Here is a 22033-nt window from a genome sequence, read left to right on the forward strand (position 1 = left end):
AGATGAACAGCACATGACCTCGCAGGTGGGGCCCAGTTAGAATTTTTTTCAGGTCGAGTAGCCCATCCTGCTCAAAAGGTCTCTGAATAAGTTTTGTTTCAAAGATGCTGAGCAAAACACCCATGTTTCCAGAGGTGAATTATCCAAACCCCAAAGAATTCCTCTCAGCACATGGCTATGATGCTCCCCGTCTACTTCTGCTCATGATCAGGGATGTACATATCGTCAGCCACTTAGGGACATGCTCAACTAGTTAAGGTCAAACAACTGACAAGCAAGTCTGTGGTATTAAGCAGAATATTTGCAGTAGCCCATCTTTTTATACCAAGACGAAACAATGTACATGGTAACACTTCCAATCAGTTAAGATCTTCATCATCATTATTTTTCATATACACTCAACAGATTAGACTGTTGGAAAAGAAAAGAACCCTCTAATCGGGCTACAACAAGTAACCTTAGATGCCAAGAACCCTCCTAGGTATCCGAGCTGTCCCTAATAACACTTTTTTCTGCAGCTGTACTAAACTGGGTGTTATGCCTGTTTCTTCTATTCAGCCGTACAGACCTTTAGGGATTGTCATCATCATCATTATTATTGTTATTATTATTACTATTATTATTGTTATTTCTTTTTCCAGGATGCACCTCCTTCCAGACATTTGGAGATGTGAGTACCTGTTTCTGTTTACGACCAAATTTTGGTGCCATCAGGCATGTGTTGTTGAGGTGTGCGTGTGTGTGTGTGTATGAATGTGCATATGTACATTTAAGATTATGGAAAAAAATTATGGATAAAAAGGAAAACAACCCAACCAAAGCAGATCAATATCTTTGAATAAAGTGTAAGAAGCTGGCCTGTCAATCCTGTCAATCCTGTCAATCAGGTTCCCAGACTTCAGTGCAGCAGACATTGACATTGGCAGCCAGGGAGAATGGAAGTGCTACGACCATACCTGGGACAGGTCTGCTGTTACACAATCACACACTCCGTCGAGGGTTCCAGTTGATCCGATCAACGAAACAGCCTGCTCGTGAAATTAACGTGCAAGTGGCTGAGCACCCCACAGACACGTGTACAGCAAGAGTACAGCAGGGTTTGCCACCATCCCCTGCCGGAGCCTCGTGGAGCTTTTAGGTGTTTTCACTTAATAAACACTCACAACGCCCGGTCTGGGAATCGAAACCACGATCCTACGACCGGGAGTCCGCTGCCCTAACCACTGGTCCATTGTGCCTCCACACAATCACACACACAAACACATATGCACAAACACACACACACATACATCCTAGACCGTATTTCAATGTTGCTCACACAGCTGTGTGTTGTGTGGGAGAGACAGCAGCCCCGCCTCAGACATGTGAGCAGTACTGCAATATGGTCTACAATGTCTCTGTGCTTGTACGACATCAGATTAATTAATTCTACAGTAATCCCCCAGTCATTCATGACCAAAGCGGCCCTTTACCCTTTACCCTTTGCCCCGTGGAGAGGAGAGGCTGGTATGCATGAGCGACTGCTGGTCTTCCATAAAACCATCTTGCCTGGACTTGTGTCTCGGAGGGGGACTTTCTCGGTTCAACCCCATTCTCATTCATGACCAAAAGGCATCTTTACTCTTTACCTTTATTGAAGGTGAATGGGGGTTGATTTAATCGACTTATCCCCTTCCCCTAAATTTTAGGCCTTGTGCCTTCAGTAGAAAGGATTATTATTATTATTATCAAAGTGTTGAGCTGGCAAAATCATTAGCATATTGGACAAAATGCCTAACGATATTTCACCTGTTGCTTCTTTTTTGAGTTCAAATTCCACCAAGGTTGACTTTGCTTTTCATCCTTTCAGGGTCGATAAATTAAGTCCCAGTTGCATACTGAAGTTGATGTCATTGACTCGTCTCCTCCCCCAAAATTTCAGGCATTGTGCCTTCAGTAAAAAGGATTATTATTATTATTATTATTATTATTAGTTCAAGGTGAGGACTCATGGCTCAGTGGTTAGGGCGTTGCACTCAGGATTGCAATGTTGTTGTTTCAGTTCCTAGATCTGGTGGTGCATTGTGTTCTTGAGCAAAACACCTCAGCTCGCATTGCACTGTAATCACTTCAACACCTGACGCATGTCAACCTGTTCAGGTAAATATGGATTTGATGGAAAGAGTGAGCTTAATGTACAGAGTGACCATTTGTGCAGGTCCTTCAGCAAACGCTGAACGCTCATGCATTGTCTTTGACGGGAGAAGAGTTCAGGATGATTACGATTCAGGCAGGAAGCTGGAAGCATCGTTAGTATGCCAGGTGAAATATTTTAGCAGCTAATCATCTGTTTTTACAATCTGAGTTCAAATTCCACCAAGGACCAGTTGTACCCTGGGGTTGGTAATAATCAATTTACTCCCTCCCCCGAAATTAAAATCATCATCATCATTATTATAATTATTATTATTATTATTATTATTATTATTATTATTATTATTATTATTATTATTATTATTATAGGAATGGTGATATGGAGACTGTTGAATTGTCTGATGAGACGGTCAATCCCGGTCAGCACAAAGTTGGTCCACAAGACTTCCAGCTTCTACGAGTTCTTGGCAAAGGAGGTTATGGAAAGGTAAGTGATATCTCCCGTATCCAACATGGAGGACATGGGTGCAGTGTAGTCTAGACCAGGGTTTGAACTCTGCTCACAGGGAAGAGAATAGAATGAAGAGTACTGATTGATGCTATCCCCTCTTTCTTTCTTTCTTTCTTTCCCTCTCTCCCCCACTCAGTGGTGGAAGGAGGAAAGACATTTAGCATTTAAGCTGGTCATTATCTGTTTTCTGTTCAAACTGATCACAAGCAGAAGTAGTGGGGGAACATGATAGCCATGTGTTGAGAGGAATTCTTTGAGGTTTGGATAATTCACCTCTGAGAACCTGGGTGTTTCATTCAACATCCTTAAACAACCCTTATTCAGGGACCTTTTGAGCGGGGTGGGCTACTCGACCTGAAGAAAATTCTAACTGCACTCCACCTGCAAGGTCATGCACTGTTTATCTCGGTATAAAAAATCACCATGTTGCGCACATATGGTTGTGATGCATGGGCCTGCCGTACCCCAGTGTCAGTTTGATAGCATGGCATGCACTGCTCTCTCACTCAATAATAATAATAATAATAATAATAATCCTTTTTGCTGGGGGCAGAAAGCCTGGAATTTTGGCAAAAGACGCTAGTTGATTGCAGTGACCCCTAACAGTGCTCAAGTGATAATTATTTCAGTAACCATAAAAAGGATGAAGGGTGAAATTGATTTTGACCAAACAAATATAATACAAACACAAAAACATACAAAAAAAAGAAAGGATGCAATAAGAAATATCTTTGAAGAAATTGGAGAAAAAAGAGAAAAAGAAATAAGGAAAGAAGTGAAAAATGTCGACTGAAATTGGGATTCTAGGAAAGCTCTTACATGACCAACACTGGGGAAAGTTGAAGAAAGGGGAAATCATTCCAGCATTGGATGAGACAAACTCAGAACTCAGAAGAAATTGAAGGTTTCCTGATTGCATTACAGGAATATAACATAGAGAAAACAGCAGGTATGTGGGTTACTTTCAGTGCAAAGAAAACCATAGCACTATCCGTATCCAAGGTACATAGAGCTGTACTCAGTAGGGCAGTGAAAGCTTGCAATAAAAATAATATTATTGAAGAATAATGATAATAATTCTTTCTATTGGAGGAGTCTAGTTCATTACATCGACCCCAAAAGGATGAAAGGCAAAGGTGACTCAGAATTTGAACTCAGAACATAAAGACGGATGAAATGCTGCTAAGTATTTTGTCCTTCGTGCTATCAATTCTGCCAGCTCACTGCCTTAAATGACAACAATAACAATAACAATAATATTAAATAGAAACTCTTTTTGTCATTTATGTTAACAGGTTTTCCAAGTGCGTAAAGTGTCGGGAGATGACAAAAGTCAGATCTTTGCAATGAAGGTACTTAAAAAGGTTTGTAGTGGTCACTGCTTCTTTCTTTCATCTTTTCTTTTCAGAATCCATTTTCATTATTGTCAGCATCACGAGTGTTTCTGTTACATGAACCAGTGAGGGAGTTTGTATGGAATCATTTGCTCCTTACTCAATGTAATAAACCAAACCTCTCCCTCAGCAAACTCCTTCCTATCTTTAAAATAAGGACCACATGAACCAGTGAGGGAGCTTCTATGTAATCGCTTGACCCTTGCTCAATGTAACAACTAAATCACCTCTTAATAAACTCCTTACTGTCTTTTAAAATAGGGACCATATAAACCAGTGGGGGAGCTTATATTTTTTCACTTATAACTAAATTTTTCCTTCCATTTGTCCTGCCTTTAGGATAGGGGTCAGTGGAATGTACAATAAAAGCACCTACCTTTCTGTCAACAAATTCAACAGAGACATTGTGTTTGATGCCCATGTTATTCTATATATTTCTCCAGGCCACAATAGCAAGAAATGCAAAGGACACTGCTCACACAAGAGCAGAAAGAAACATACTGGAAGCCGTCAAGGTACGCGTGTTATTCTTTACTTCTTTCTCTTTCCTCATTTTACTTTAGTTTCTCACCGCTTCACTTGTCCTCCATCTTTCATTCCTAATACTGTCCTCTCCACCTGCATGTTACACTGATCATCCATATGAGCCACGAAGTTATCTCCCCTTCTCTACCCTCATACACGTCTCATTCTTTCCATTCATAATGCTTGCCTCTTGCAATTTTTTTTCTTCAGTTTATTATCCATTTCTTTAAGTAATTCAATAAATTTTGTGTTCAATAGAAAATTACTTTTATAAACTATAGAAATTATTTGCTGCACCCTATATATATATATATATATATATATATATATATATATATATATTACACACACACGCGCACACACACATAAACACACACACACACAGTGGGTTTCTTTCAGTTCCTGTCTACAACATAGTTCTGTGATTGAACCCAGAACCATACTTCTTAACACACAGCCACGCTTGTGTCTATGATGTGTATGTATGCATGTTTACACACATGTCTAGACACCTCAGTAGATCTGCCCCATGTCTACCATGTGTCACTTCACTCATGTGTCACTTGTGTTTTTTTTTTCTTTTGTAGCATCCGTTCATCGTGAAGTTGATGTATGCCTTCCAGACTGGTGGCAAGCTGTACCTGATATTGGAGTATTTGCCTGGGGGGGAGTTGTTCACACAGTTGGAGAAGGAAGGAATAATCATGGAGGATAGTGCCTGGTGAGTATACATATACACACATACATCCCCTCCCACCACCACTACCATATATATATATATGTGTGTGTATGTGCATATAGGTGGTGAGAGGTGCGAATCGACCCCAGTATTTATTTTCTAAGCCTGGTATTTAATCTGTTGGTCTATTTTGCCGAACCGCTAAGTTATGAGGATGCAAACACACCAACACCAGTTGTCCAGCTGTGGTGAGGGGACAAACACAGACACAAAGACACAAAATGGCCTGTAATTTTTTTTTTTTTCTTTTTCTTTTACAGTTTCTACCTGGGAGAGATCTGTCTGGCCCTCGAGCACCTCCACTCTCTCGGAATTATCTACAGAGATTTGAAACCAGAAAATGTTCTTTTGGACATCTTAGGTAAGGGGGTCCTCCTTCATTGTTGTTGTTGTTGTTGAAGGGGCCACGCAGTGGGACTGAACCTGCAACCATGTGGTTGGGAAGCAAGCTTCTTACCGCACAGCCAAGTCTGTAGCTGCATAGTTTGGTGATCATAATTTTCATGTATTGTTTTTTTGTTTTTGTTTTTTCCCCCAATGTTAATTCTGCTTTTGTGACCCCTTCAGTTTTGCCGAGAAGCCAACATTACTGTCAGGTTGCCTAACTTTGTGAACTGCTCTTTGATTCTTGCCAGGTCACATCAAGCTAACAGATTTTGGGTTGTGTAAAGAATCGATTCAAGATGGTGGGATAACGCACACGTTTTGTGGAACAGTGGAATACATGTAAGTATTCGAATAGGCTGACAGGGGTGGAGATACACGTGTGTGTTGTGGTCGTGTGTAGGGATGTATGTATGCATATATGTAAATATGGGTATGGAAGTACGCATTGAAATATATATGTATATAACAAAAATAAGAACGGATTAAATCACAGCTTTAATTGTAGAATTTCACTCTACAAAGCCGACGATCATTTCTGTTGAAGAAAATATTATTCAAATCAATTCATCTGAAAATATGGATGTTAAGGCAATGTTATCAAGGTTGTCCTAGAGTGCTGGGGCCACTTAAAAAGCAGCCACTACACTCTCGGAGTGGTTGGTGTTTGGAAGGGCGTCCAGCTGTAGAAACTTTGCCAGATAAGACTGGAGCCTGGTGCAGCCTCCTGGCTTGCCAGCCCTCAGTCAAACCGTCCAACCCATGCTAGCATGGAAAGCAGACATTAAACAATGATGATAATGATATCATCATCATCGTTTAACGTCCGCTTTCCATGCTAGCATGGGTTGGACGATTTGACTGAGGACTGGTGAAACCAGATGGCTACACCAGGCTCCAATCTGATTTGCCAGAGTTTCTACAGCTGGATGCCCTTCCTAATGCCAACCACTCCGAGAGTGTAGGGGATGCTTTTTACGTGCCACTGGCAAGAGGGCCTGTCAAGCGATACTGACATCGATCACACTTGAATGGTTGCTTTGTGGTCCACATTTCCTGCATAAGTTCCATGTTTTTCTGTGCTCATGTGTATGAATACATATCTTTGTTGTGCATTTAACCCCAAATCACTGTTTCTCCTCTTCATTGCAGGGCTCCAGAGATTCTGATGCGGACGGGTCATGGCAAAGCTGTTGACTGGTGGAGTCTCGGAGCATTAATGTATGATATGTTAACAGGATCAGTAAGTGTCGATTAATTATAATGCTCTGAACCATTGTTCATCCTATTGTCTTTGGTATTGGCCCAGAGTTTAGAGTGTTGGCATCCCAGTCATAAGCTCATGGTTTCAATTTCGGTACCAGTATTGAAACTGACCATACCTGGCCAAAATACTCTACTTGTTTTATGTTCAGTGAAGTCTATTTTTGGCGTTTCTTTTAAGCATGGTTTTCCTGGTATTATCTTTCTGAATTTCTCTGTTCCTTTCTTTCATACCTAAAGGGGACCCCTTGATAAGAGTTGACATGGTGGTTTTAGTTTTATCACATTGTGACAACATCCATACTGAAGTCTTTCTACTTCTGGATTCTCTTGAGTTCTTTACTCTGAAAAATTGTTGTCTTCGGGGACAGCCATATTAATTAGGAGACAATTTATTAATCATTGTCATCAATGTTATCATTGTCATTTAATGTCTGTTTTCTATGCTCGCATGGGTGGGACAGTTTGATATAGAGCTGGCCAGCCAGGGAGCTGTCCGGATTCCATGTATCTGTTGTGGCAAGGATTCTACAGCTGGATGCCCTTCCTAATGCCAACCTCTTTACAGAATGTGCCAAGTGCTTTTATACATGCCACTGGCACAGGTGTGCTTATGCAGTACTGGCACAAGTGCACCTTATGTGGCACCTGCACCTGTAAAGGACAAGCCTGTATGTGGGGATGGCAGCAGATCCTTTCTCAATGTAGCTCCTTTTTAAAGATCCTTTCTCAATGTAGCTCCTTTTTAAAGATCCTTTCTCAATGTAGCTCCTTTTTAAAGATCCTTTCTCAGTGTAGCTCCTTTTTAAAGATCCTTTCTCAGTGTAGCTCCTTTTTAAAGATCCTTTCTCAGTGTAGCTCCTTTTTAAAGATCCTTTCTCAGTGTAGCTCCTTTTTAAAGATCCTTTCTCAGTGTAGCTCCTTTTTAAAGATCCTTTCTCAGTGTAGCTCCTTTTTAAAGATCCTTTCTCAGTGTAGCTCCTTTTTAAAGATCCTTTCTCAGTGTAGCTCCTTTTTAAAGATCCTTTCTCAGTGTAGCTCCTTTTTAAAGACCCTTTCTCAGTGTAGCTCCTTTTTAAAGACCCTTTCTCAGTGTAGCTCCTTTTTAAAGACCCTTTCTCAGTGTAGCTCCTTTTTAAAGACCCTTTCTCAGTGTAGCTCCTTTTTAAAGACCCTTTCTCAGTGTAGCTCCTTTTTAAAGACCCTTTCTCAGTGTAGCTCCTTTTTAAAGACCCTTTCTCAGTGTAGCTCCTTTTTAAAGACCCTTTCTCAGTGTAGCTCCTTTTTAAAGACCCTTTCTCAGTGTAGCTCCTTTTTAAAGACCCTTTCTCAGTGTAGCTCCTTTTTAACTGATATGTCTGGTCAACTCACTTTAATAGTTCTATCAGAATAAATTATTACCTCTCAGACAATGGTAATAAGACCAATCTCTGACTGCTCAGGTAAGTGTTTCTGCAAAATTTCTGTCATTCTTTCGCAAAGTGATTATAGATGTTCCAATGAATTTATTGCCCTTTTTGGTTTTGTCTCCTTTAATATATATATATACAGCAGGCCCAAAAAAACCCATATTATTGGTTCCGTTTTTATCAATTTTTAAATAATAACAAAATCTTCGCTAATTAATTTTTCATAAATTATTTTTCTTGTGAATTGTTTGCCTATATATATATATATATATATATATATATATATATATATATATATATATATATATATATACCAATCTATACCATCTCAATCATTCCAGCCACCATTCACATCAATTAACAGAAAGAAAACCATTGAAAAAGTAAGTTTTTTTAAAATTCAAAAATATTTTTGTTGGTTTTGTTGCTGTCTGAGTGTGTATGTATGTAAATGTATATGCATACAAAGGAATCAGTTATTATTATTATTATTAGGTGTATTATATTATTCTTATTAGATAAAGTATTAACAGAGGCAGGAGAAAGTTTATCGAAAGAGAAATAATAGTGGAATTTAAAAAAAATCAATCTATCTTAAGATTATTGTAGGGTTAGGGTTAGGAATGAAAAGGTATAGAAATGAGGAATACCTACACACACACACACACACACACATATATATTTACGTACAAACATACCCATAGACACATAGATATTACATGTGTTGAGAAGGGAGGATTATTGCAGCAGTTTCTATTTTACTTTTTATATAATTATAATATATATTCTCCTGGAGGAGATGTCCTCCTGGGGCTAAAAGCAACAGTAACATCCACCCCTAGGGGTCAGCCACACTTAAGTGGCAATATACTACACTTTATCGTGCAGTTACTGTTAATACTTCATTTAGAGAATTAACATTGATAATTATAATAATTATACACAAACGTATATATATATTCATAATACGATGCGATATATTTTTTATTGAGGGCTTTAGACAAAGGTCCACAGCGAGTGGGTGAGAGTTTATATTAATACCTGGGATATTAAGCGGTGGTGGTGGTGGTTTTTGCTTATTAAATCATCTCTGCTGTTGTTGCAATTTGTCGCCCATGAGTTCTCTCCCCTTGCCGCCTTGTGGAAAATTTTTTTATCCAATAAACAACGTAAACATGTTAGTTTCTGTTCAGAACGAAGTTGAATTTCCGTTTTCTGATACCGTTTTCACTGCTTATATCCTAACCACGAAGTAATCAAGCTTTGAAATCGAACTTTGTTAAAACATAATATTGCATATTTAATGTTTCGTAATCTGTTTAAGGTAATCTTCCAGTTTCGGGAGGTAAAAAAGGTAAATAAAACTACAAGGGAAATAACTTAACGTCTTACTAGCATTATCCGTACTACTCTGAAATGTGATTTTTTTTTTAGCTGTTTATATATAAATCACACACGTGATTGAATATCATAGAACCGGCTGCACAACAACTTACGGTAATCTTCCAGTATAGGGAAATAACGGTCAAACTAAAGCGTTTGACCCGAGCTCAAAAATAAAAAAATAAATTAGTGTAATAGGTGTAAAACAACTTGCTGGGAACGAATATGAAGAATGCGCGCTCGCGAACGGGTGGGGTGGGGAGAGTACGGATAATACTAGTAAGACCTTAAGTTATTTCCCTTGTATTTTTATTTACTTTTTTTTACCTCCCGAAACTGGAAAATTACCTCTGTTTAAAACTCATTAATAATAATAATAATAATAATAATAATAATAATGATCTAATTATATCTCTGCCTATTTTGAACTTTTTCTCTGCAGATATTAAAGTGTAAATTAAATTTTCCTCCCTATTTGACAAACGAAGCGCGTAACCTTATCAAAAAGGTAAGAACTATTCTCCATATACTCTCTTCTGTGTGTGTGTGTGTGTTTATAGGCACAGGTATGGCTCTGTGGTTAAGGTCACTTCCCACCCTCATGGTTCTGAGTTCAGTCCCACTGTCATGTATACACACACACATGTACAAACTAAATATATATACTCCAAATACGTATGTTTGTGCATACATAGTCTGGTAATAGACATGCTAAATGAATGTGTTTACAATGTATGTGTAATAAATATATATATATATATATATATATATACAGTTCTATATTTAAGAGATGAGGAAGTTAAAATAATAGACAGGGAACAACACTGGAAAATACGAAAACTAAAAGAAGCAGCACATATGCTAGGACACAACAACCTCCTAAGCAGACCGAGTGCAGATATGAACAGCATATGGGAACCGGTATTGAGGAAGGATAGAAAAATAATAGATTTATAAGCCTTAAAATTCACCCCATAATTGCCCACGGGCATATGGCGTAGTGGTTAAGAGCGCGAGCTACTAACCCCAAGGTTCCGAGTTCGATTCACGGCAGCGACCTGATTAATAATAGTAATAATAATAATAATAATATAATAATAGTAACATCGTTAGGAATGAGAACCCAGGTTCGAAATTTCCCCAAGACACCTGACGAAGGCTGGAGGGTATATCAGCCGAAACGTTGTGTTAACAACAAACAAGATGAGGACAAATATCCGTCAAATGTAAATAATGTAAATAATATATATATATATATATATATATACACTACGATTTAAAGTGACATTTATATATAAACAATTGACTGAAAATTGGTTCTGGCCTCCATTAGCTCATTTCCCCATCAATTGTTTAGATAAACGTCGCTTTAAATCAGAATATATATATTGTTGTTATTATTATTATTATTATTATCATGTATAAGCATGGTTGCAGGTTCAGTCCCACTGCATGGCACCTTGGGTAAGTGCCATCTACTCTAGCCTCAGGCTGATCAAATCCTTGTGAGTGGATGTGGTAGACGGAAACTGAAAGAAGCCTGTCATTTTTATATATATATATGTATATATATATATATATATATATATTCTACCTTTTACCTGTTTCAGTCATTTCCCTGTGGCCATGCTGGGGCACTACCTTGAATTTGTAGTCGAATGAATTGACCACAGTACTTATTTATTTTATCGCTCTTTTTTGCTGAATCGCTAAGTTACGGGGAATATAAACACCAACACCATTTGTCAAGTGGTGATGGGGGGGGGGGCAAATACAGAAATACATGGATATACATACTCTTTTACTTGTTTCAGTCATTTGACTGCGGCCATGCTGGAGCACCGCCTTTAGTCTAGAAAATCGACACAAGGACTTACTCTTTGTAAGCCTTGTACTTATTCTATCGGTCTCTTTTTGCTGAACTTCTAAGTTACACCTGTTTCGATATATGAGTTTATTGCATAACTTAAGAGATGACATTATGTGAATTTGTATTGTTCCATAAGCAAAGTCACCAGTTAGACAATGTGAAGGGGAGATGAAAGTAGTAACTATGTGAAGATTTTCTAACTAGTTGCTTTGCTCGCTGCAAGATCAGTGACTGATTGTCACTTGATTTTTCCAGATATTGCAAGCCGGAGTGAATTCCCACCATCTCTAGCAGCCAGGTGTTCACCACTGAATATTGGCACAAATAGCCTCAAACCATTCAGTCTGGTGATCCTGTCACCTGCTAGAAGACGGTAAGAGTTCGCTCCCCTGCTTGCAATATATACAGGGTGCAGACTGCATCAATAAGCAGCTGGAGGAGGGCTCTTCCTGGGGTTAAAAACACTAGTAATATCAAACACCCATATTGATTTGGTGCTAAACATTACTTGTTTTGTTACATAGCCACTCATTTCTTCAGGTGATATTTTGGCCGAATATTTGGTGGAATATTACCTGAGGAAATGGAAAGATTTTGTTTTATTACAAAATATATTTACACACACTTTCTAAGAATAATGTTACCAGTCGTTAACACTTCCACTTAACGAACACCTTGTTGTTGTACATAAATAATTGATCCTCTTATTCATAAGTAATTATCTGTTTGTCCAGCTCTTGAAGAAGAACCCAGAGGAACGGTTAGGAGGTGGCAAGGATGATTCACGGCCCATCAAGGTTGGTCACTGAATTCTTGTTTTTAACTTTTTTTTTCTTTTTTTCTTTTGAGGTGAGGAGTTATTGCTACTGCTGTTGTTGTTGTTGTTGTTATTGTTGTTACTGCTGAAATTTAGCAGTTTACTTGAGTGAGGCTCAAGTGATTATATCAAAGCTCCCTCACTGGTTCATTTGGTCCCTATTTTAAAGATAGGAGGGAGTTTATTGATGAAGAGATTTGGTCGTTACATTGAGTAACAAGCAAATGGCTACATGGAAGCTCCCTCACTGGTTCATTTGGTCCCTGTTTTAAAGATAGGAGGGAGTTTGTTGCAGGAGAGATTTGGTTGTTGCCCCTTTGCTATTCTGCCACTCAGCCCAGTGTAACCCCCTTTTTACTCCCATTTCAGTCCTGTTTTAATTTCTCTCCTGCCACTCACCTTCTTGGAGGAGAGTCTTCTACTTTCACTTTGGTTTCGAAATATGACAGAAACAACAAATGAAAATGGTGACATGGGACTTGGCCTTTTGTATAGAGAAGTTCTCATCTTGGAAAAGTCTGCAAAATCGATTCGGAAAAATTATTGTTGTTGTTGTTGTTGTTCTTTTTACTGAATTTCTGTATTTCAATGTTGCTTCTTGTTCTCTTTATCCTACTCTTTTCTCTCTCTCTCTCCCTCCCCCTTTCTATGTGTGTGTGTGTATATATATATATATATATACACACATACACACACACACACATACACACACACACACATACACACACACACACATACACACACACACACACATACAGCCATACATAGACATACACACATATACACACACACACACACACACACACATATATCCATCCACCTCTTCTTTTCTCCCCTCTCTCTTTCTATATATATATATGTATAGCTCTCTCTCTCTCACTCTCTCTCTCTCTCTAGCTGTTGAAGATAATTGGGGTTGCTGAGGCCAGTCCTATTAAGGTTGGTTGTGTGTGTAGCTGTGTGGCAGTATATGAATGTGTGTGTGTGTGTAGCCTTGTAGATGTGTGTGTAAGTGTTTAGCTTTATCATGGAATATGTGTACCTGTACAGCAGTATGTGTGTGTAGTTGTGTGTGTGTGTGCATGCATGTATGTGGGAGGTGCATTCCAGATGTTTTGAGACTCTTTTAGGAGAGACATTTATTAACTTCAAAGAACTACAACCAAACCCTAAACTCCTTCAAATTAGGGTCCTCTCACTTCAATGTACTTGTCATTGCAATCCAGCCATTTCATGAAGGCCCCAGGGAAGTCCTCCAAACTTTATTGCATAGCAACCTTCCAAATGGTCTTCACATCTCAGCCACATTCAAAGTGCTGTCACAGGTATCTCCTTCAATCTGGAAAACACAAAATGTGGCAGGTCAGCTTATTAGATGGATAGTGATGATATACTGAATTTACAACAGCCTCGGGAAGTTATAAGTGCCTCTTCTGAAAAAGGTCTCCACCCTTATGATGTGCATCTGGTATGTCAGACAACTCTTTATGTTAACCCCTTAGCATTCAGTGTAGTTTATCAAATGTACTCCTTATTTATCCAGATTTGGAAAAATGAATCCTACATTACCTTGTAGTTTCAAAATTTCGAAGATGTAATTGTTTATGTTTAGAATGACACTGTAGGGTAGGTGTGAAAAGCTGGATCTGGCCAGTTTCAGTGTAAAACAGGTTAATATTTGGGCTAGATACAGCCAGAATAAATGCTAAAGGGTTAATGTGTGTGTGTGTGTGTGTGTGTGTCTGCCACCAGCACAGGTTTGCATAGCACAGTGTGTGTTTGTGTATATCTATATATATATATATATATATATATATGTGTGTGTGTGTGTTTATCACAGTAGTGGAGAGAGCAATGTTAATGTTGTAGATGCAGAAGAGTAGTGCACAGAATGGCAGTGATGTAGTGGTTAGTCCAGTGCCATAACAGTGTGTTGCAGTGGTGTCGTAGCTAGATTTCCACCTCCACGTTCCACCTTCATGCACAAACACGCACCAATAGACATGGGTTCAATCCCAATGCATGACACCTTGGGTAAGTGTTTTTCTAAAATAGTCACAGGTCAACAAAGGCCTAAATGCCTTATGAGTGAATTTAGTGAAGGAAACTGTGCAGAAGCCCCCTGTGCCTATCTGCCACAGCAGAATTGATACTTGTGTGAGTGGCACATAAAAAGGCACTCGTGCCACTTGAAAAGTACAGGTTCTGGTGTCACATTAAAAAGCACTGGGGATGGTGCCACATAAAAAGCACCCAGTACACTCTGTGGAATGGTTGGCGTTGGGAAGGGCATTCAGCCTTAGTAACCATACCAGAACAGAAAACGGAGCCTGGTGGGGCCCCTGGCCTTACCAGTTCATGATGATGATGACGAAGCATCACACACGCATCATACTTTATCCCCTTAACACCTGGCATAAAGCCACCTTCCTCTCTAAAATACTCCCACTGAGTCGACGAGGCTTTTTGTTATGCGAGCTATAAGGTGGTTTCACGTGTACAAGTGGCACGCAAAAAGCACCCAGTCCACCCTGGAAACCAGTTGGCATTAGGAAGGGTGTCCAGCTGTAGAAGCCATGTTTAAAAGACACTAGGGCTCATCGGAGCCTGTCAAACAGCCTGAAACATCCCAGCATGCAGCACAGGCCACAAATGAGGGTAAGGATATACTTATATATATATATATATATATATATATATATATATACACTGGAGTAAGCACATAAAATGTGCAACAAGGTGGAAAAAAAGAGTACTCAAATACCAGAGGTAGAGTAATATGCTTTATTCAAAAGCAGCAGAAATATAACAAAAGACTGTTACTCAGAGTTTCACGTTGCCGTTCATCGGACAGTTTTATTAGAAAAAAAAAGAAAACTGTCCGATGAACAGGAACGTGTAACATGCAGTGGGACTGAACCCAGAACCATGTGGCTGGGAAGCAAACTTCTTACCACTCGGCCATAATAGTTTTTATGTCATGTAATAAAACCAGTTTTGCTTTCAACTGAAGGAGTACTCAATACATTTTGTAGAGTATATATTATACTTTTATGAGAAGAACAGTGGCAGTTACATACACACACACACACATCTTTTACTCGTTACAGTCAATTGACTGTGGCCATGCTGGGGCATCACCTTAAAGGGTTCTTAGTTGGACAAATCAACCCCTGGGTTTATTTATTTATTTGTTTTTTTTTTTAACCTAGCACTTATTCTATCAGTCTCTTTTGCCAAACTGCTCTGTTGTGGGACTTAAACACACCTGCATGGGTTGTCAAGCAGTGGTAGGGGACAAACACACACACACACACACACACACTCAATGTCTTAAAAGTGAAAATATCAGGTTTAACAAGAAACTCACCAAAATTCCTGGGGCTGATTCTCTGATTTTCGAGTTAGAGGACAAAATCTGGAAATAGGTGGTGGAAGTGGATGGGTGGGGTGGTATTTAACGAGTTTCACATTTTATAATTGTTTTCTGTTAATTTGTTTCTTGTCAGCCTGGAATTTGACTCTGTATATTATTTCTTTAACCAGACAATTGTCTTGGAATGCTTTCTTACCAAATTTCTGTGGTTTCAATTGAATTTGAAAAAAAACAAGTAACGTATTTTCTAAATTAAGTTTGTCATTAATTAATTTTGTGTTTTTGGAACATAAATTAACATGAAATTTTGATGGAAAGTTTTCACTTTTTTTTTGAAACTTTGTGTCCTAAATCCAGTTGTAATGTCATACAGGTTGGTATGGAAAGGAACTGTTTTTGTTTTGTCTTTTATTCAAACTCTTACATGCAGGTTTCTAATCAGGTTGATGGAATCACGTTGCCCAGGTAGGTTTCCGTTGGTGGTGTCTTCAAAGGATTCTTGATTCACACAAATTTGCGTCCCTCCTGGTCCACCTTGGTTTTCTTGGAGGGGGTTCTTAAATCTGCATTTGTTGCCTCCTCATACACTCTGGTCATCATTTGTTGGACTATGAAAGGGGCACAATGTCATTGGTATAGACCAGGTTTGTTAGGTGTCTACCCACAGTCCACTGCATTCTTGCAAACAGCCCGTTTCTGGCTCACCACAAGACAAAGCCTAAAACTAGAAGAAACAGCAGAGATGACAGGAGACAACCTTGTCTCACTCCTGTGATGATGATGATGATGGCGAATTCTGTTCCCTCTTTCAGTTCTCACACTGCAGCTTGAGTTGGTTGGTATACAGACCCTTAAGGAAGGAGGTATAGCAAATGCCTTGCCAATGCAGCCCAGCATTTCTCTTGTAAAGGTTTTTTTAAAAATTGATTCAATGACCAGTGGTGGCTGGAATTCTATGCATTTCTTGACAGTTTTGCAGTACAAAGATCTGTCTGATGCATGGTCTTCCAGCCTGGAATCCTGCTTGCTCTTCTTTGAATTGTTCATCCAGTGCTTCCTTCAAACATTGTAGCAGGACAGCAGAAGACGCTGCCGGACGCCAACATCAAAAGGTGAAGTTGCTGGAGTTGTTGAGTTTACCTTTCTTTGACAGCTACGACACTCGTTATCTACTCTTCTGGTTCTGCTCTGTTTTCCCAACAGGTGTTACACAATTTGGTTAGCTCTTGTATCTTGGCAGCATTTCCTCCATCCATTCTTTAGTAGTTCATTTTGGAGATATAATCCAATCCTGGGGTTTCAAATGTCAGAGCCTGGATGACTTCATCTCCACCAATAGGTACTGTAATGTCACCTGGTTAGCTTCTGCAATGGTACCAGATGATTCAAGCTCTTTCAGAGCTCCTCCATTTTTTTTGTCTTTCACCAACTCTGGACCATTCAAATCTTGCACTTCATGATAAGTGTCCTCCTGGTGGCATTTCTATTTGCTCTTTCCTCGCCTTCACCTATCTTCCTTTCCTATCCATGTCTTCTTATCTCTCCTGCAGCCTTTTTCTTTCCAATACTTCAGCAACTTTCCAGTTTTTTGTGACCATTTGACAACCTTGTTTAATTTTTACCCAATCTTTTCTCCTCCTCATTTCTTTCTTCTCATCAATAAATTTCCAAGTTTTAGCTCTCATCCATCTTTCCCTTTCACTGCCTCATTTACTTCTGATGACAATTGTTTGGCACTAAACCACTTTTTGAAAAACGCTCCATTGTTCCTCCAGACTGTTCATTCCTTGAAAGAACATAGTTAAATCTTTTCTTAACCTTTCTTGTGGTCACTCTTAAACCATCATCCCTGTAAATTCCTCCTTTTTTTAGAAGTTCCTTTTGCCTGTTGAAGTTTGTATTGGGGCCCTCTTTCACTCTTTCTACTGCAAATGGTCAATCTACTTCTTTCTTTCTTACCTTTTCTCCAGTTTCATTTGCAGTCCAAACAAGATGATGGTCTGATTGTACATCTGCATCTTTTACAGCAAGGCTTGCTAACCTTCGACCTCCTTCCATTGAAACTTCTACATCTGTGATTTCTGGTAATGTGTCAAGACACTAAATTTAGGAATTCCCAATTGAAATTAGATTTTCCAAGTGTAAAGTTTGCTTCAGCCATTGACAAATAAGAAATATGGTTAAGTTTATTTGAAAACAAATAATTCTGAGATTTGGTTGTCCTGTGCCAAACCCAGAAGTTCACAGTTTCCATCAGGGCAACACAATGCAACAGGGGCAATCCCAGAATTATAGCAGCCTTCCTTACAAACAAATTGAAAGCAGCCATGAACAACAGGAAGGAACTACATGGGGCAGACTGCTTATCATAGCAACACCAGTCTGTCCTGTTTTTGTTCCCAACTTTGACCCTCCATGAATCCCAAATTTTATTTTGGTACTTATGGGAGCAACTGTCTTTGATGACTCACATTGTTGTTCAATGCTTGAAATGAGGAGTAGGACACACAGCCAAATCTGATGAAGGGTCATTCTTTTTTTCTATGTTACTTGTCCTGTTTTCCATTTCTTTATCTCGTTGCTGTATATTGAACTCATTTGTTTTTGTAACTCATTTGTTTTTGTATTTCATGTTGTTTACTGTTGGTGACATCCTGTACCCATATATGTATGTGTATATATATATATATATATATATATATATATATATATATATATATGTATACATGTATATATATATATGTGTGTGTATACATGTATGTGTGTATGTATACATGTATATATATATGTATGTATACATGTATATATATATGTATGTATACATGTATATATATATGTATGTATACATGTATATATATATGTATGTATACATGTATATATATATATGTATGTATACATGTATATATGTATGTATACATGTATATATATATGTATATATACATGTATATGTATATATATATATGTATATATACATGTATATATATATGTATATATACATGTATATATATATATGTATACATGTATATACATATGTACATATATATATATGTATGCATTTGTATGTGTGTGTGTCTATATATATATATATATATATATAGATATATATATATACACACACACACACACACACACACACACACACACACAGATAATTCATGAAATTTATGAGTTTTAAAACAGTTTTTCTAAATCTATCACACTCTTTCTTTCTTTCTCTCTCTCTCTGTCTCTCTTTCTCTCCCTCTCCTTCCATTCTTTTTAGCACTTGAAGCGGAACTCTCTGGATCGTAACGATGCCACGCCCATAAAGGTGGGTGCACTCTGTTTGTCTTCTTTCAGTCGGCTTCTGCAACCGCATCTACACCACTTTGCACCTATATTGACAAGCTTGCACGTACACAATAAGCACTGAGCAGGTGTCTGCGTAGCGGATTGATTTGCTGGCAGTAGCAGCAAAACTCCATCTAATTCCCTCTTTAAAAACGTAGAGCACTTTAACATATGGAGTCTAAGCTACATTATGCTCGACAAAAAAAGATGAGATGTTCATGGCTGGAATGTCTGATTCTGGGTCTTGTCAAGCATGGCACACCTAGGGCTAACAATGACACAACACCTCACCAAAGGAGCTTCATTGTAGTCACACGATTTAGCTAGAAATGGCAGTCAAATCCCTCTCGAATCACACTCTACCTCTTGAGTCATCATCATCATCATCATTTACTTGTCCATATTCGCATGGGTCAGACGGAATCCCCTAAGGGTGATTTCTCTCTGGCCAGATGCATTTCTTGTTGCCACGCTTCCCCTATGTCCAGATGGCATGAGAATACCCTTCGCTTTCCAAACAGTGAACAGCCAAGGCAAGATTCCGAGACAGTTTTTTTGTCTTTTGTTTGTTTGTTTGCAACGATTGGTCAACATGTTCAGACGTTGCAAGAACCGTCGATGTGCTTTTACGGTTCCCTGGAGGATAGCATCAGCACATATGATTGTGAGGCCAGGGTGGGGGGTGGGGGTTTACAAATCAGCTAACACCCATAAGATGAGAGAGTATGAAATCAAATAAACACACATACATGTGTCGAACCATCCAACCCTAATGAGATTGGAACCAGGTGCAACCCTCCTGCTGACCAGTTTCAGTCAAGCTGTCCAACCCATGCCAGCATGGAAAGCAGACACTAAATGTTGATGATGATGATGAGGATGATGATATGTACATATATATACTTGGGGATGGTCATATTTTGCCAATTTGGTTTTCAGTTGAGCTTATTAATATTTAAGAGGAGACACATGGGATAGAGAGTGACTGAAGAGGTCACAGGATGTGTGAGGAAATAATAAGAGTGAAGTGGAAGAGTGCATTTGGTTAATTGGCAAACATATGACCATCCCCAAGTATAACAATGTCTGTTTCAACACACAATTTCACATCAGGAATCTTGTGAAACAAACAAATAAATAAGTGTGTGTGTGGATACCTTTGTTAGATATTGTAAAATTCATTGTTGACTGCAACTTCGTTTCATCAACCAGTCAATGTTCTGTTGTCGTTATTTATCTTGCTTTAAAATAATAACTTTGTGTTAATTACACACACACACACACACACACACACACACACACACACACACACACACAGTGTTAGCTAAGCTTGTTAACAATGCAGAAAATGTATTTCTTAAAAGGTCGTTTTATTTTGGCTAAAAAATCCCATTGAGAGAGAGGAAAACAGTTTAAGAAGAATCTCTGGCTTCTCATTTCTTGTATTGCATTGTAAAGATCTTCCAGAAGCAAACCATTTCTTATGCCACATTGCTCCGACCCAAAAGCTACGCTCCGTCATATATGCATGCAGAAGTGCCTTTCCTAATCTGTGTTTTTATGTTCCTGCTTGCCTCTGCTTCTACGCGCATTAGATGATATTGATGGACTGAGAGGGACTAGCGTTCCTTCCAGGAGGTAGATTTTACTTCAGCTCGCTTCATTACACCTTTCCTCAATTTTTCTGTTGAAATTGGTATTGTTGTCGAGTGACGTACCAGGTCACCTTGGAACGTTACTCTCCTATGTCTGCTTTCCTATCCAAGGCATGTGTGTATTGTGTGGTCTCTCTCTCTCTCTTCCTCTTTTTGCTGTCTCTCTCTCTCTACTTTTTATTCTTCGCTATCCTACAAAGGACACACACACTCATATATATATATATATCTCCTCACTTTAGCTCTACAATACGACTGTAAGATCGACCAGGTGCTAGCTGTTGGTATGGTGATGGTATGGAAGTGATAACATGATTGTCTATCACAGGATGGTATGGTGATTGGCGTTGGGTGGATGGCTGAAAGTAAGGTGGTAGTATGAGGCAGTATGGAGAGAGAGTAAGGCGATGGTATGTGATGCGTTTACGGTATGCAAATGATATGATGAGAGTATGGTATTGTTACAGTGATGGTATGGCTATGTTACATGACACTCTCTTTCTCTTTTTCTCTCTCTCTCTTTCTCTTTTTATCTATCTCTTTCTCTTTTTCTCTCTCTCTTTCTCTGTCTCTTTCTCTCTCTCTCTCTCTCTCTCTCTCTCTCTTTTTCTCTGCCCTTCTCATCGCTTCTCTTCCCATCTTCTTCTCCAGCAACATTCATTCTTCAGGCACATCAACTGGAAGGATCTTGCTGATCGCAAAATCGAGCCCCCGTTCCGGCCTAACATTGTAAGTAACAGTTAAATTTGAAGTTTGATCCCTTGTTTGGATGCGTGTGAATGAGGGGGAATGATTTTTGTGGTTAAGAATTTTGCTCTGCTGCAAACTACGTGCTTCTGGGTTCAATCCCATTAATTGGATCTTGGGGAAGCGTTGTGGAACATCGGTGATAAGCCTTTCTGAGAAATTGGATACAATTCTCTGAAAACTGTGAGGGTTGGTACTGGAAGGCCATATGTGTGGCAGCAGGATTTGGCTCTTTGCCACTCCCTCCGGAAACAGTCAGAAGTAGTTATCAGAGAATTTTTTGACTTCTCAAACCCCAGTTTCTGGCCCCGCCTAATTAATTGTAATCCGACGGGTTACTAGGTGTGGGGGGTCCCGGTTGAGAAAGACACCAGCAGCTCTTCCTGTAGCACCATGGCCAACATAGTAAGGAAAAAAAGGGGCCAGGTTCCAGAGCCATCTTGAGGCTGTGATGGAAACTGAGTGAAGCTGTTATCGCCCAGCCAGTTGATAGTTTG

At 39.0% G+C, this 22033-nt stretch overlaps 1 protein-coding gene across 4 annotated transcripts in view; it reads left to right on the top strand.

Annotated features, from left to right (window-relative positions):
- The window catches only part of LOC106872574 (ribosomal protein S6 kinase beta-1), a 42606-nt gene that overhangs the window by 15812 nt on the left and 4761 nt on the right, over window positions 1-22033 (top strand). For 2 of the 4 annotated variants that reach the window (XM_089344847.1, XM_089344844.1), the window contains exons 2-15: window positions 642-670; window positions 2503-2620; window positions 3940-4008; window positions 4482-4553; window positions 5151-5284; window positions 5563-5663; window positions 5938-6028; window positions 6839-6929; window positions 8700-8741; window positions 10184-10249; window positions 12346-12408; window positions 13326-13367; window positions 19067-19114; window positions 21441-21518. In XM_089344847.1, coding sequence (XP_089200973.1) covers window positions 669-670; window positions 2503-2620; window positions 3940-4008; window positions 4482-4553; window positions 5151-5284; window positions 5563-5663; window positions 5938-6028; window positions 6839-6929; window positions 8700-8741; window positions 10184-10249; window positions 12346-12408; window positions 13326-13367; window positions 19067-19114; window positions 21441-21518 — 1017 coding nt within the window. In that variant the 5' untranslated portion in view covers window positions 642-668. The remainder of the gene's footprint in view (window positions 1-641; window positions 671-2502; window positions 2621-3939; window positions 4009-4481; window positions 4554-5150; window positions 5285-5562; window positions 5664-5937; window positions 6029-6838; window positions 6930-8699; window positions 8742-10183; window positions 10250-12345; window positions 12409-13325; window positions 13368-19066; window positions 19115-21440; window positions 21519-22033) is intronic. The other 2 variants (XM_089344845.1, XM_089344846.1) reach the window with 2 other exon arrangements.

Source organism: Octopus bimaculoides, chromosome 28 (assembly GCF_046866305.1).
Source record: "Octopus bimaculoides isolate indiv1 chromosome 28, ASM4686630v1, whole genome shotgun sequence".
NCBI lineage: Eukaryota > Metazoa > Mollusca > Cephalopoda > Octopoda > Octopodidae > Octopus > Octopus bimaculoides.